The 15,402-nt window shown below is 45.0% G+C and overlaps 1 protein-coding gene across 1 annotated transcript in view; it reads right to left on the reverse strand.

The window, feature by feature from the left end:
* The window catches only part of GRIN2A (glutamate ionotropic receptor NMDA type subunit 2A), a 179,295-nt gene extending 170,317 nt beyond the window's left edge, over nucleotides 1-8,978 (reverse strand). The window contains 1 exon segment of the mRNA XM_035548801.2: nucleotides 8,533-8,978. Within this exon segment, the coding sequence (XP_035404694.1) occupies nucleotides 8,533-8,937 (405 nt within the window). The 5' untranslated portion in view covers nucleotides 8,938-8,978.
* Between the last annotated feature and the right edge of the window lie 6,424 nt (nucleotides 8,979-15,402).

Genomic DNA, 15,402 nt, shown 5'->3' on the forward strand with positions numbered 1-15,402 from the left:
AGGACCTCAGATACCTTGTTGGATTTCCTAGGTCAGTTTTAGTTCGGTCTCTGTGGCTGCTGAACAGATCAGGAGAGTAGGAACGGCTCTGACTGCAGCTTTCTAGATGGATGTGTTTGGGAATGAGTTCTACCTGCAGGTGAGACTCAAGGAGTCGGTATACAAACCAAACCTCAGTCACAAATTTGGAACACCAACTGGTGCTTTTTCAAGAGGTTTTACATCAGTGGCACAAGTTGATCAGGCAGCCCTGTGGGAACACTTGTCTGCCCACCTCGCCAGGCAGCCACGGACCCTTCATGCCGGAGCCCCAGGAGGTGTAGGCCTTTCTCCAGAGGAACTGTGCTCTTCCTTAAGAGATCACTTCTGCGGCTGGGGCCTTCTTCTCCTTCCATACACTCAGGCTTCTTTAACCTTCACATGTAAGGAAAGTACAGGGAAAAGAACGTGCTGGGTTGGTAAGGTGAGGTAAGATGTTAACTGCATACCACATACAGGTTACAGCTGCTGAACACCAAGCAACCTCTATCTGCAACTTGGCACAGCGTTTGCATGTCAGGAGAGAAAATAGTTTTTCTGTTGGTTGTTCAGATTTTATATTACTGTTCTTCTACACACTTTCATTTCATTGCTCTTTGCAACCTTCCGCCTCCTAGCCAACCTTATTTCCAGTTCTGCTTTCACACAAAGCCTGCGAGTCTCAGCCTTTCCCTGACCCAATATATCAAGTCTTACAATAGAGGAAGATGCAGATAGGGACCTCCTAGCATGGCTTCATTGAGTGTAAATACTTAAAAAATAAATTGCTAGCTGCTGTGCATTCACGCAGAAGCACACAGCCTTTTCCTTGAGTCTCTGGGGAGACACTCAGCTTTACCACGAGACCCCCAGGGAGGTCTCTGCCTTGAGAAGCTTTGGGGGTCTCGGTCAGAGGTGGGACATACAGCACAGATGGAGATCTGCAATGACAGAATTAAACCACGTCCATTTCTTCTCAACTGTGCAGCTAGTTTACACACCTCAGTTGAAAACACAGGGTTTTTCTCCTAAGAACATTAAGTATAAATCAAATATAAATAGCCAATGATGCCACTACAGTTCTACTTACTCCAGTAAAGTGCAGAAGAAAATATCTCAAGGATTTAAACAAACAATGTGGTGACAGATAGCATGGAGACAATCCAGGCTGGGCTCCCTCAGTAAAATCCACACAACTTCACAGCTCCAGGAATGAGGGGAGGCAGAAGGGGGACGGGGGGTGGAGAAAAAAACACATGCAAAGCTGGCCCAGATGACCACAGGTTTCTAACAAACTGTTGTGGGTGGCAAAGATTCTCTGCTCAACTGCAAAAAGCTCTTCGTATTAGCACGGATGTCAGCAGGTCTATCAAGGATATCTTCCAAGAAAGTCCAAAATTGTATAATTAATACAAAACTCTTAAAGAAATTATTCACATTAACCTGTTAGTTCAAGTAGGTGACAAATCTAAAATGCTATTAAACTGTCCGTTCAAATAATCTAATCAAGCTCTCAAAATAATTAATAGAAAAGACACAAAATGGCTTTGACATGATACCAATACCCTTCTGTTCACTGCATACTTTTATTAGGATGAATATTTTCAGGCATGTTCTCTGGATATATTCTGATTACCAGAAGTGTCTTATGTGCTTTAGAATTACCCCATTATTATTTTGTAGCTTAAAGGAAATCGTCTTGGGTTTTATGTTTGAGAATGCCCTTGGAAAAAAAAAATAATAAAATAAGATGCCACCAAGAACGCCTGCAAGCAGAAAATTATGCTGAAGGTCTGGTGTCCTACTTTTACAGCTTGGGAGTCTGCCATGTTGTAATTTCCTATACGCAGACAATAGTTTGGATAGCATGGATGATCTACAACATCGACTTACTAGCAGTTTTAAGACGTTACTGCTCAAAACATACTGAGGCACTTATGGATTTCTATTTCCAAGAACAGACAGTTGGAAGAGAAAGAAAATGGTACCTTTGAGATGAAAATATATTACTCTTACTGCAAATGACTACATCTCAATGAAACCAACATGCCACTCTCCTCAATAAGAGCTGTTTATAGGATCCCATCCTGCATCCTGGGCTCAGCTGCAGCAGCGTAAACTCCAACAAGCCAAAAATAGGAAATTTGCCCATGCCTGAGCTACTTCAAAAACCAGGTAAACTCTAGGATGTGGTATTATGCAAAAGATTTCTACTTTTCTACAATTTGCTTCTTAGTGACAGAAATTCCTAATCTCTTCAAACCTATCTTCCTTCTACTTGGACTAATTACACCAAATTTGTCTCCACCTCCAAGAGGGACAGTTCAAGTTTACTCCCATGATATTCCAGGAAATCAGCCACGCTTTCTTTCATCAAATTAAGAAGTGGACTTTTGTGAGGACCAGAACAAGGAAAATACAATCGTCCCAGAAACAGGTAGGGAAATCCCATAAAACTTAGTGAACAGCAGGAGAGAAAGAGAGCAAGAAAGCAAGGCACATTCCATGAATATAACACTCCTCCAAGCTCTGAGACAGAGCTCAATGCAGTGAACGCCGCGGCTCTCGCTCCTGAACTTCACTTTCTTGTAGCAATGACAGCCCACGAATAGCAATGTACAGCAGCAGGCTGCATCGTAACCACCCTGTGCTCCCAGTGCTGGCTCCAGATAAAGAAAAGCACAAGAAATTGTATCCACTCTGTATGCCCCAGGAAGACAGATTTCAAGCATGTTTTAACCATTTTATTACAATGGTCCTGGTGCCTGTGCATAAAAGGTACACCTGCAGATTACGAGCCCAGTTCTAAAAATCTTTACTGATGTGCAAGACAACTCTTTTTAAAATACATACAGACTGATTTTTTATGGGTATAGTCAAGTAAACACAGATTCACAAGAGATCAGTGCTTCATTTTTGTTGCAGTTCAAAATACAAACGAGAATTTCTGAAAGTTATGCTTCCCACAGCAGCATTAGTACAGGACAAAAGAAGGAAAATCCAATTCCCCTGCTCCTTTACAGGAGGCAGAAGCTGGAAGTATTATTTGCATGCAGTGGAGCAGCGCAAGGTACCTAGACGTGAAACGCCAATTAAATTAATATAGGTATTTTTGCACTAAAACGTTTAACTACAGTTTAATCTTCCAATCTTCTGCAATACTGACCAAATCCAAAATTATTAACATGCTCAGGAGCATAGTGCCATATTCATGCTAATACAATTATCAGTAAGGGAAGAATGAGATGTTACAAAACTTAAATTTATTTTTTTCTGTAAAAATATGGGACTGCTTTTACAATGAGTTAGAAAAAGATCTACGTAACTCACATGGAAGGCATACAAATCAATAAGCACATGCCATGAATTACGATATCCGAAGTGATTCTACAATAAAAAAGAAACCCAACATCCCCCCGCTTCTTTGCCACAATTTTTAAAGCATAAGAATCGAAGCACTCATATGCACAGTACTAACGTGACATGTAGCTTTTGAACTTTCTTTTTTTTAAAATAATGGCCACTGCGCTATGAGGATACATGACAAAAACTAAACTTTGTAAGGCGTGTAGAAACTTAAGAGCAGTGGACAAAGTTATAGGTGAAACAGGGAACAAACTGCCAGTACCAGAGCCAGGAGTCTGGGTGTGCTCTATTCCCAGCAGCAAGGCTGTGGTTAGATCCTGATTTGCACAAGTGCTGTGTGGTCTTTGGATCTCAGGAACGAGGGAAAAGAAAGCAGCCCCAGCTTGTTTCTACAGCAAGCTAGAAACAACAGGTAACACAGAAGTCTGAAAGTACTTCATCAAAACCCCTGAAAAATACCCTCTGAAAGAACGAACAAGGCTTTAAAAGTTCATTTTCCCTCAGTATTTATTCACAGCAGGTTCCTCGATAAATACCCGCGGCAGTCCAGGAGGCAGGGGCCTGCAGCAGGGTGGAACAGGAGCCAGCAGTGGGGTGGAACAGGAGCCAGCAGTGCACCCTTTCGGTCACAAAGCCCCACATGCACCAGGAGCCCAGCCAGCTGCTCGGGAACGGGGATTATCCCCTCTGTGGGACTCATGAGGCCACGGCTGGAGTCTTGCGCCCAGTTCTGGGATCCCCCCGGTACAAGACACCAGCACCTCTGAGTGAGTCGAAAGGACCAGAGCACATGAGGTTGCAAGGAAAGGCAGAGGGCACTGGTTTGTACCCAGGGATGGGATGGGTACGGACAGGTGTAATCGCAGCCTAAACTAAACAGAGTTCGACTTGGAGATTCATCGCAAAAAAACAAGAGGTTGTGCTCATGGTGCAGAGGGAAATCCTAATGAGATACAACAAAAATATTTGCATGGTGAGAGAGCTGAAATGCTGAAACAGATTGCCTGGAAAGGCTGCTGTGTCAAAGTGCACGCGTATACTCACAGCTTGACTGGAGGGGGCACTGACCGGTCTGAGCCCAGGCGCTGAGCTAGGGTTGGCTCAGACACCTCCAGAGATCCTTCTAACCTCAGCTATTCTGTGGTTCTGGCTTCACTGCTATGGAAGGGGATGAGGAGGGATACAAAAAGGAAAGCTGAAGGTGGTGGTAGACGCAAAATGGATTTTGTACTAGGCAATTAAGGAAAGTGTTAATTGCCAATGTTAATTTATCAGCACAGAGAATAACAAAGAATGATAATATATTCATATGTAGCACTTTTGGAAAAAGATTTGTTTTGTTTAACATTTCTAGAGCTCTCTCAAGAAGCTTCACTTTGCAATACCCTAATGGAGGATTACCCTCACCTTTCGTGCTGCCCAGCTATGCATTATGACTCACGGTACCTTCACAGCACTAAAATGCCTCAAGTTTTTATGTCTTTCAGAAAGGTTTCGAATGAGAAATTAGACTCAAGTTTGCAGCATGCAAAAGATGCTCAGTACTCCTGGATGTGTTTATGATACATAAACTCTGTTTATGATACATAAACCTCTTCCTACTTCTGAAAGAAACCAATTTTTCATTATTGTCGCAGAACTAACCATGATGTTCTGTTTTAGAAAGGTATCGTGATTACAATCATTATAATGACGGCATGTGGTGAAACAAACGTAAGTAAGTTTAAAACCAAATGCTCAAGTCAGGAAACAGTTCCTAAGCAGTGTTTGGTTTGAGATCTCTCAAATTTCAACAGACATGAGATGAATAAACAGCCAGTCTGTTTGCAGCATCCTCCAAGGGCTGCTGATGCACAGCAAGTTGGCACAGGCACCCCAGACACGATTCTCATCTTGTTTCAGCCGACTGTCTCACATCTGAGCATGCCTGGAGCCCATGGCAGAACAGGGGCCCAAAGCCAAGGAGCAGCTCGCTGGCAGAGGAGTCGGTGCCAGCAGCAGGTGATGCAGCAGGCGGGAGGCAGAGCGCGTGGCACGGCCCAAAGGGCACCCCCAGCCGGCTCACGTAGGTACCCTGCATCCTTACCTGTCCCGCTGCTTTATTGGTAGGGTTTTGACAGCAGATGTCAGGTCAAGGCAGGGTCAGAAGCCTTCACATTCCTGTCCTAATACTCATACTCTATATGAAGCAATTTATTTCCAACATATTTGACTGGTACAGCCAAATGGGAACCAAACCAAAGCCGAGTACTGGCCACTGAGAGGCAGGCTAAGCTACGCACCCTGCACCGCTGAGGTTGGCAGCGGGACTCAGTACTTCAGAAGCTGTACGTTCTGCAGTAATCACTGCATGCTCCATGTGTGTGCACAGCTCATGTTTATGAACCTAGAATAACCTGTTGTTTTTTAGGGATGGCTCTTTGTACGGGGTTCACATTGCCGCAGTGTTTGTTAACATAGAAAGCGGTGAGCTTTTCTATCCAGAGTCATTCCAGCGAAGCACACAGCCTTATAGACAATGACTTCTCGTTGGCATCCCTCCAGCCCAGCTCACATTTAGGACAGTTAGGCATCATATAACCACCTGGCGCGGAGTTCACTGAATCGTTATGCCGCCTGTGTGTCAGCCATGCTTGTAGACTACAAATGAGCAGATACAACACATGGACACTCATTTAGTTGTAAAAGACATCTAAAACACAGTACCAGCATGATTCCACAGAGAAGGAAAACAACGACTAGAGCCACACAATAAGGATGTAAATTAAACGGCCTTGTTAGAGTGCCACAGGCAGGAACTTCATCCACAAGCAGGACTGGGACCAAGCACCTGTTTTTGCATATCCAGCGATCTCAATGTGAGAGACAAAAGAGAAGAGTTTGTAAATTGGTATCAGCTTTATAATTTAAGCCAGCATCCATGTGTTTCAGCCGAAATCCTGACACTGACTTGGCAGACAGATTTTACATTGGCAGTTTCATCTCCTCTGCCTTTATGACAGCACTGTGAATTCCACCTTTGACTCGCAGGAATTCATTCCCAAATGAACAGTTAATTGAGTGACACACGCACGTCTTATTACTGCAGTGTTCCAAGCCCAGTTACAAGATATAATGTGCATTGGAAAACCACATTTAAAAAAGGCAATTTTAGTTAAATGAAGATCAATATCTTCAGCCAATTCAAGCTGCTAAAGACATCTCTGTTAGATTGTCTTAACACACAAGAGAATGATTTTGATTTCCTAAATGGAAATCTTAGAAGCCGAGTTTCAGCACAAAGATGTTTTATTATCATACTGTGATAACCTAAAATCAAAGACAGTGTCATAATAAAGACAATATTAGCATACAGTGGAAACCCTGTTAACTTCCTGGGACAGGAAAAAGTATGATCTATTCGATGTTCTAGAGGCTTCTACATAAAAGTAAAAAAATCTGCATCGGTAACATCCTGCATTCAGCTACTGAGCATGAAGTTGATGCTGTATGAATTTCTGCCTGAGTTTTATCACTCAACACTCACTAGGATCTTCAGTTTCAAGAGTTTTTATGCTGGAATAGGAAGTCGAGTGAAATATATATCACATAAAATTCCTAAATATACATAAAGCTAACTTCGGAAAGATGAGAAAATCTGTGTAGCAATTTAAAAGCTAAATGAAATAACTGTCTCTGTTACTTGGTCACTGCATTTACACTTAAGATAGTAGCATTGAATGGAAAGCTCTCTCCATACCAATCAAGCCGTCAAGCCCATTGTTATAGAATCTCTGCTATAATTCAGAATCTATTATTGTCGCCATTGGATAACAAGGTCTAAAAGAAGGTAATTTAAAACACTAAGAGACACTGGATCCCTTTAATCCCAGTGAAAAAGTTTTTCCCAGAGAGAAGAGGTTTCAAAAGTTCGATACTGATTCCTCAACTGTAACTAATCATTGCATCTTCCCTGCTTCTTTTTCCCCCAGATTATGAAACAACCTATCTGGACCACTTCATTTTTAGACAGATTCAGAGAGGTCTTAAAGTGCTATTCAAAAACCATCTACAAGGAATAACAATATTTAATGAATAAGGAACCCTAAAGGGTACAAGTATTAGGAAAAAGGTACAATCAACATTGCGTGTAATGTGTGCAATATAAGCCTGGTATGCAGGAAAACCAATAAACCATTTCTCACTCCCAAGCTCCCTCTTTTACATAGCACATACTCCTCAGCGTCAGCAGGAGCTCCTCGCAGACTTTCAGGCCAAGCAGCTGTCCACACCAGAAAGCTTAGTCCTGCGAGGTGCTAAGCACCTACTGTTTCAGAAACAGCAGTGATCACTTTACAAAATCAAATCTGCAGTGCCAGATTCATCTGCTTTTTTTTTTTTTTTTTAATTGTTACAGTGTTAAGGCAGATGAGCTGCATACATGAGTCACTTCTGTCTGTCGTCCCACAGACTCACAGAGAGAGGATTACATAAAGAAATGTTTCCCAACAAAACAGTTTGTCATTACCTCCAGACTTCCGACAATGCCGTTGTGGATTTTCATGAGCTATAGTAGGAAATTAGAAGTATCCACACAGTGAAAATCTAATTCAATAAATACAATGAATATAAGGTCTGGTTCAAGTTTGCAAGACCACTTAAATCATAGACCATAGTGGATCACAAAACTCCAGCCTAATATAAATGTCCTATAACTTCTATTGTCCTTAAATACATTCAGGTCTATAGCTTGCTAGCTCTTATGAGCATGGCAGAATAGTATCTGATTATAATTTTATCATAATAATTATAGTTTATCCCCAAAATCATTTTATTGACCTATTTTGTTGTTTACAGCCATACGTCACATTTGCTAATAAAATTTTTAAGCTGATCAGCATTCAGTTTGGTGAAGAGTAAAGTTTAATCAGAACTGCCTTTACAGCAGAAGGAAAACTGAGTTTCAAGCATGAACCCCAAAATATTTCAGAATATTTGATGAGTAGTCAGTGAGTACACTGCTCTGTACATTTCTTTTTTTTTTTTTCTTTCTTAAAGTACATATAATTACCAGGCATCCTGTTTGAACTGCTTGCGGTGATTATTCACAATAGAAATCAACGTGGTGAAGTACTTTAGACTAGCAAAAGGTTTGAATAATTTTCCTACCTTATCTGCCATTATCATGGAGGCCCCACCGTGAATTCCAAGAATTGGAATAGAAGTCTGTGACGAAATAAAATCCAAAATCTGAGCTACCGCCTCCTGATCAGTATCATCTCCAAAAACTACTCCATGGATCTTGGTGCCGGACATCAAGTCGCAAACATGTGTTATGATGCTTTTAGGGTCAGTCTGGTTCACCAGAAGGGTCACTACATTGACATCAACAGTCAGGTCTGCTGACATTTCCCTGGTCCAGAGACCTCTGATATCTCTCTCTGTGATATACTTGGTCCTTCCCAGAATCACTGCAATGTTCAGGATGGGATAACTCTTCTCTGCTCCATGAACAAGATCCAGGGGCGCCAGAAGAGCTTGGAGTACCAGGAGAGCACAGCCAATTTTCCTCATCTTTGCCAGCTTTATCCCCTGTAAAACTGATCACATTGTATGAGAACAATAGAGGAAAAAAAAATATGTACTGTGTATCTCCAACAAAGGTTTTAAATAGAAAGATTCTGGATACAATGCAAACTTAGCAGCTTTTTATAACTTGTTCTTCATCTTAGTTTCAATTCAAGCCTCTTACATTCCCTCAGAAAGTTGACTTGCCAATGATAGGTAGTGTTACAACTGGTCTCCTGCAGGCAAGGCAGAAAACGAAGCACAAGTTCAGAAGACAGACCCATTAAAATTATTCCTGGATGGCTAACAGAATTAGAATGGCAGAAATCATTAAAAAAAGACATTGCCATCCTTCTTTTTAACCTTGCTCTCCTAAAACGGGTAAAAAATTGAAGTCTATTTTCCTTTGTTGCAAACGTCTATTTAAAATTTAGTCCCGGTTTAATAGGAAGAAGTGCTTTAACTTATAATGATAGAAGTAAGCCAGGGTCTGCTGGAAACCCCAGTCCACATACTCCGTATATCTCACGGCATCCCAGAAACATGCTGGTTTATTTCTGGAGCTCTCTCCTAGGCAGCTGCTGCTCACACACAGTCTAACTGCGTTTCTGGAACAGGTTCAGAAGCATGATATTCTGTCTTAATTCTTCTCCCTCCTCTGACACAGCGTTCACTTGAGCATCTCAGAACTGCTGATCTCAGACGCGAAGTTGTCACTGGTGCTGAAGGGGAGGGTGTTCCACGAACGAGCATCGCTGCATCAGTTTACTTCATCTCTTCACTGAATCCCTGTAGGGGTCTGAATACGGAGAGAGAGTAGGACGGGGAGAGAGGTGAGCCACAGAAGTGCTCTGAACTAGCCGAAGGAGGGAGCGGCGGTCTAACTGCAGATATCCCTCTGCTGCTGCGCCCCGAGGGGTTCCCACCCCCGTAACTGCGAGCGGCAGGAGGGGACTCCCCGAGCCGCGTACAGCCCGGCTCGCCGCAGAGCACCGCGCAGCCGCCACTGGGGGACAGTCGGGGCTGGCACCCCCAGACCCCCCCTCCCCGTGTCTCCCCGAGCCCCCAGCCCCAGGGACGGCACCGGGCGCGCCCCCGGCCCGCGCCCCGCCGGACGCCCCCGGGCAGAGGCGCAGCGAGAAGATGGCGCCGCCTGGCGGCCCCGCGCCTCAGCACACGGAGCGGCGGCGGGGCGGGGGCCTCGGGGGCGGCCCCCGGCAAGGGGTCGGGGGCTGGGGGAGAAGACCCCCTGCCAGGCTGGGGGCTGGCGGGGCGCGGGGACCCGGACGCACTCCGGGAGCGACCAGAGGGAAAAGTTGCCCTGGGAACCCCCGGACTCCCCCCGGGAAGCCCCCAGGCCCCCTGAGAAACCCCCAGATCCCCTCTCCCGGGAGCTTCCCCGTCAGGATCCGTCCAAGCACGGTCCGGGAAAGAGCGGGATCGGCTGCGGGCAGGATCCCTTCGCGATCCGGTGCCGCTCGCGCTCCATCAGCACCGACCCTGGGGGAGCCACGCGAGGAGGTCGCTCCAGCAAAAGCTCGGATCGCTTCGGTTTTCCGCCGGTGGCCGCGGGGCCACTGCTGATAGCGGCCCCGGCTGAGGCAGGGCGAGGGGCGCCCGGAGACTGCCCCTCATGGCCGGCCGGGAGCCCGCAGCGCGCCCCGCACCAGCCCCTGGTGCACTCACCGCCGCCTCCGCTCCGCTCTCCTGCTCGTGCCGCTCATCCCAGCGGGTTCCTCCTCACGCAGCCCGGTGGAAAACGGGGTCCCCGCTGCCCGGGCGGCAGCCCGCACCTCGTGCCCGCCGCAGGAACCGCGAGGCCGGCAGCTCCGCGCCGCCCGCATCGTCAAGTTTTAGCAGAGCCAGCGCAACTGAGATTCGCTCTTCACTTTTGGCAGCAAGCGTTTAGGCATCTTCATGGCTTTCTTTTTTTTTTTTTTTTTTGTTTTGTTATCCTGCCTTTTTAGTTTTTTTCTTTCTTTCTTTATTTTTCTTGCTGTTCAAAGGGCAGTTGCAATATTGCTGCGGCAGTTCCCCAGGGCGGCACCTCGGAGCCTCAGCTCGTCTCAGCCTCTTGCGAGCGCCGGGGACGGGCAGCGGCGCCTCCCGAAGGCGCCACGGGAGCCACCCGGCGGCCGATCCGCTCCGCTCCGCCGCCCCCAGCCCCGCCGCCCCCCTCGTCAGAGCGAGCCGAATCGCGGCTACTTTGAAGTCTCCCCCCCCGCCGCCACCACCTCCCCGTTCTGCTTCTGCCGGCACCAGCGAATGAGTCAGAGCCAGGCGATCGGTGGAGGAGGCGTCGGATCTGGGGAGCAGCGACAGCACGGGGTTTGGGGCAGAAGAGCGGCGAACTTGAGCGCCCGTCCCACGTTAACAGCCCCTGAGAAAGGTTGGTGGCCCAGGGAAGTCCCCGAGTGTTCTCCTTTCCCGTGATGCAGGGGCTGTCAACCAGAAATCCCTGCCATGGGCTGAGGGGAATGAACGTGGAGCTGCAGTTTCCACCCTGAAACCAACCCTAAAAGCTCTAGACTGCAGCCAAATATCACAAAAGCACTCCAGAGAAGCTGGCTCCCTCTGAGCATCCCTGCTGCTCTATGACAGTTGGGCACCCCCCTTCCCAAGGCACCGTGGCCCCGTTTCTCCAGCTCCCCCTCTCCTGGCACTGCCCAGGTGTCAGACCCATCCCAAGTGTCAGACCCACACAGGTGTTTCACGGCCCCTGCCCGCACCGCACACCCTGCACACCACCACTGCCTTCCTCCTCCCTCGCTCCGCTGCTTTCCCCTTCCCACCGCCCTGCTCCAGCTGCCACAACTTATTTGGTTTTGCACGAATGAGTATACCAGCTAACTACCACAGAGGTGATGTCTTTGTGCTCAGTCCTTTACAGCCACACGCACTTCTAAGCTAAACACTTCGGAGTAGGGCCACACAGACCCGCTCAGCAAGGCACATATGCAGAGGAAAAATTTGGGGACTATCAGGAAAAAGCCAAGTGGCCTCTCGCTGAAGTTTGCTTCTCACTGCATTAAGGCACACACCACAGAGCTTGGTCCCTAAGACACTTAATGCACCAGTCTTACTGCTCTTGACAATCTTGTCATAAAAGTCCCCAGTAGGTCTATGCCTTTTTTTTTTTTTTGAAAGATCTTGTCTCCTAACTTATTTAGACATGACTTCCTTAGACATTGCATTAGTCCTTGAAGCAAAGCAATTAAGCAGCTACAACTGTACCAGTTTTTAAAGTTTGATGTTTAAATGCATCCTTGCATTTCACCCTTGATGCACACCTCTCTCCTGTAAATATTACAGCAATGTTTGTCACACTTACTGGAGATGAGGCTGCATCCCCAGCCCGGTGTAAAGGTTATTTCAGTGTTATCATTCAGCTGCAGATTTATTAAAGCAGCAGCAAAACCAGGGATTCAAGACCATAAGTATCCTGAATGCAAGTTAAATTCACAATGGGGAAACATGGCTCTAACATTAGCATACCTTTAAAACACCAAAAAATGCCATGGTGTCTTTGGAAAACAATAAGCACATGTGTTGTGTACAATACATGGCCTGAATTTGGTGGTTTGAAAGACCAATAAAAGAAATAGTCAAGGTGGTGGGGTGGGATTTTTGGTTGGTTGTCCCATTTATTTTTTATTTTTTTTAAACTCTAATAGAGCTATGTGACTTTCATGAATCAAAGTTTAGATATACTTTGGCATCATTTCAAATATTTTCCTTAATTATTTTTACAAAACCTTTATAACCCAATAACTGAAGTACCAAATTAAAGAAGCCCAAATTAATTTATGAATTAGAATTAAAGTAAAACATGATTAAAAGTTTGTTCAAACACAGAGACCAACCTTGGCAGTTCATAGGCAGTCTTTCCAAAAGCCTCACTGAATTCAAGTAGATTACTGCCTACAGAGTTGAGTAAATGCTGCAGAATTAGACTGCTATTATAATAGACATCCTTAGTCCATTTCTAGGCATTTTTGCACAGTTTAATTTAAGATTAAAGAGAGGAGCTGCAAACATGGTAAGACATCAACTTCACTCAGTAGAAACAAGAAAGCACAATTTGCATTTAAGTGTCTGTAAGTCACCCTTGTAATTTACGTGTAAAAAGGGAACAGACACTTTAAAAGCAATATAACAAACACTAACATCCCTGCACTTGGGAGATTAAGTTGCAAATTTAGTATTTTCATGGGGATTTATTCTGAAAGGCAGATGGGTTGAAATGTATGTTATTGCCTTCCCCCCAGCAACAGCTGCATGCCCATCTAAAAGAAGCCGCAACCTAACTTCTTGAAGTTAGGACTCCTGCCCTTCTGAGAAGGGTTTCCAGCTGGGATTTCTCTGCCTTCTGCCCACTTCACAAACCCTTAGAAGTCAAACTTTTCCCCCACAGCAACGTTAAATTACAAAAGGTTTCCCATTTTCACAAATTGCCTCTTTCAGAGTACTCTTGTCACTAGAAGGGAGCAGCTGAATTGTCAGGTACAAGAAATAACTCCAAAGGGGGCAGAAGAGGCAGTGGGGACTCATGGTCTGCCACAAGGGCCATTTCTGTCTCTTGCTGACTTCATTAATGCCATTGTGCCTGTTACTTTCTCTCCATTTGCTTTACTTGACTATCTGTAAAATGCTTACCTCAGAGACAAACTAAAAGCCAAATTTTACCCCCAGATTCAGGAAAACATAATTTTCCTCTCACTTCTGGGTAGAGGAGCATTACACAAAGTAATTATGGTCACCCTTTTAAAAAGGGAATTGTTCTCTTGTAATGACACTCAAGTCAGGCAAGAAAAATACTTCAACACACTGAGAATGGAATGGCAATAATTGGATGTCAACAGAGGCTAGTTTGTGGCACAAATTTAAGCCATGATTCAAGATTTCTCAAAAACAAACTGCAGATCCACCCAGTAATTCTTGCTGCTTGGAAGCACCATTCTAAAAAACTCCATTAGTTTGGTGAAACAAAAAGGTAGAAAGAGATTACCTGTATCTGGCTAGGTTCAGGGAGAGACTCTTACTTGGAATTTATTCCGCCTTTAAAATCATCTCTAGTTCCAGCAGTAACTCTTCTTACATTTAGGGGATATTGCTGCAACCAGTAAGAAAAGTATTTACCTGTGTCTTATGTGCTACAAATATCTGAAGTCCCCCTACCCTGAGAAAACTTCCACAGCAAGAACTGAAAGCGACATTGATGCAAAACCATTTTTCGGTGCCACACAGGATCAAGTCTGAAATGAAATCACTCGACTCAGCAAAAACGTAATGCAGAGCAAACAAGGATGCAATAGCAACCTTATTTTGGGGTGGGCTGCAAAGTTACAGGCATATTAAGTGAACTGTAAAAGTAAAAATAGGGAAAAACTCGATTGTTTTCAGGCTTACTAAAACATTTGGTCAGATTGGCCCTCTAATTGGAAACTGGCTTAGCTCCTCATTTGGCAATGTCCTTTCTTGTACAATTCACCAAGTCATGCATGAAATGATGGCCTTAAGTTACTCCCAGTTCTGCAGAGGACATGAGCCGACTGCCACAGCAAAAGGAGGCAACATCACTGAGCGGAGCCAGAGGCTGCTACAGTATCTGGGGGCTGAGCAACCCGTCCCAGCAGGGAACAGCCCAGACAGAGGTGCTCCTTCCCACCTCACCCCAGCTACCAAAGAGTTAGCGGAGATTGACCAGCACTGTGCCCAGGGAGCTATTTGAAGTTCACCAGCAGTGTGTCTTTGCCTCTTTTGTAATTATTTTTCCATACCAAATCAATCTTCAGCTTTATTTCTAAACTGCTGTGCAATTCTCAGAAGGCAGACTGTTTCTCTGGAAAAATCACTGAATTAGTCAGATCTAGCGCACGGTCAAGCCAGAATTCCGTTGTGAACCCTGTACCTTTTAATTAAAGCTGCTCCGTTAACAGATCTGTGTCACAGCACTGCGGCCCTGTGAAGACTGTCTGGAGCAATCCCATTGCACATCCAGCAGCTTGCGCAAGGACCGGATTTCAGAGAATCAAATCATCTGTAAATACCTAGCTTAATGCTGCTTCTCTTTCTCCCCCTCTCCCCCAGCAGAAATTGCTAAATATCCATATATTTCTAATAAAACCTTCTAGGAAGCACCCGAGTAAACACCTCGCCCTTGCACTGCCAGCTTGCTCATTAATGAACAGCAGAGGAACAAGCAAAAAATTGCCCTTAGCTATTTAGGGCCAACATATGATCTCCTCATCTGCACTGAATTCAGTAGAAGTGACAAGCCTTTATGAATCAGATTTTTTAAATACTATTTTAAGTCGTCTTTTCACTCATGCCCTGAACCATATAAATCTCTTTCGTGTCTATTTCTGGGCATGATGGACCTTGTAGCCAAGTAGTTACCAGCTTATATTAGTTTAGCTCAGAGTCTTTAAGCATATAAAGAAGTAGTTTTGCTGTTCACATGGAGCATTT

Source organism: Cygnus atratus, chromosome 15, assembly GCF_013377495.2.
Source record: "Cygnus atratus isolate AKBS03 ecotype Queensland, Australia chromosome 15, CAtr_DNAZoo_HiC_assembly, whole genome shotgun sequence".
In the NCBI taxonomy this organism is placed as follows: Eukaryota; Metazoa; Chordata; class Aves; order Anseriformes; family Anatidae; genus Cygnus; species Cygnus atratus.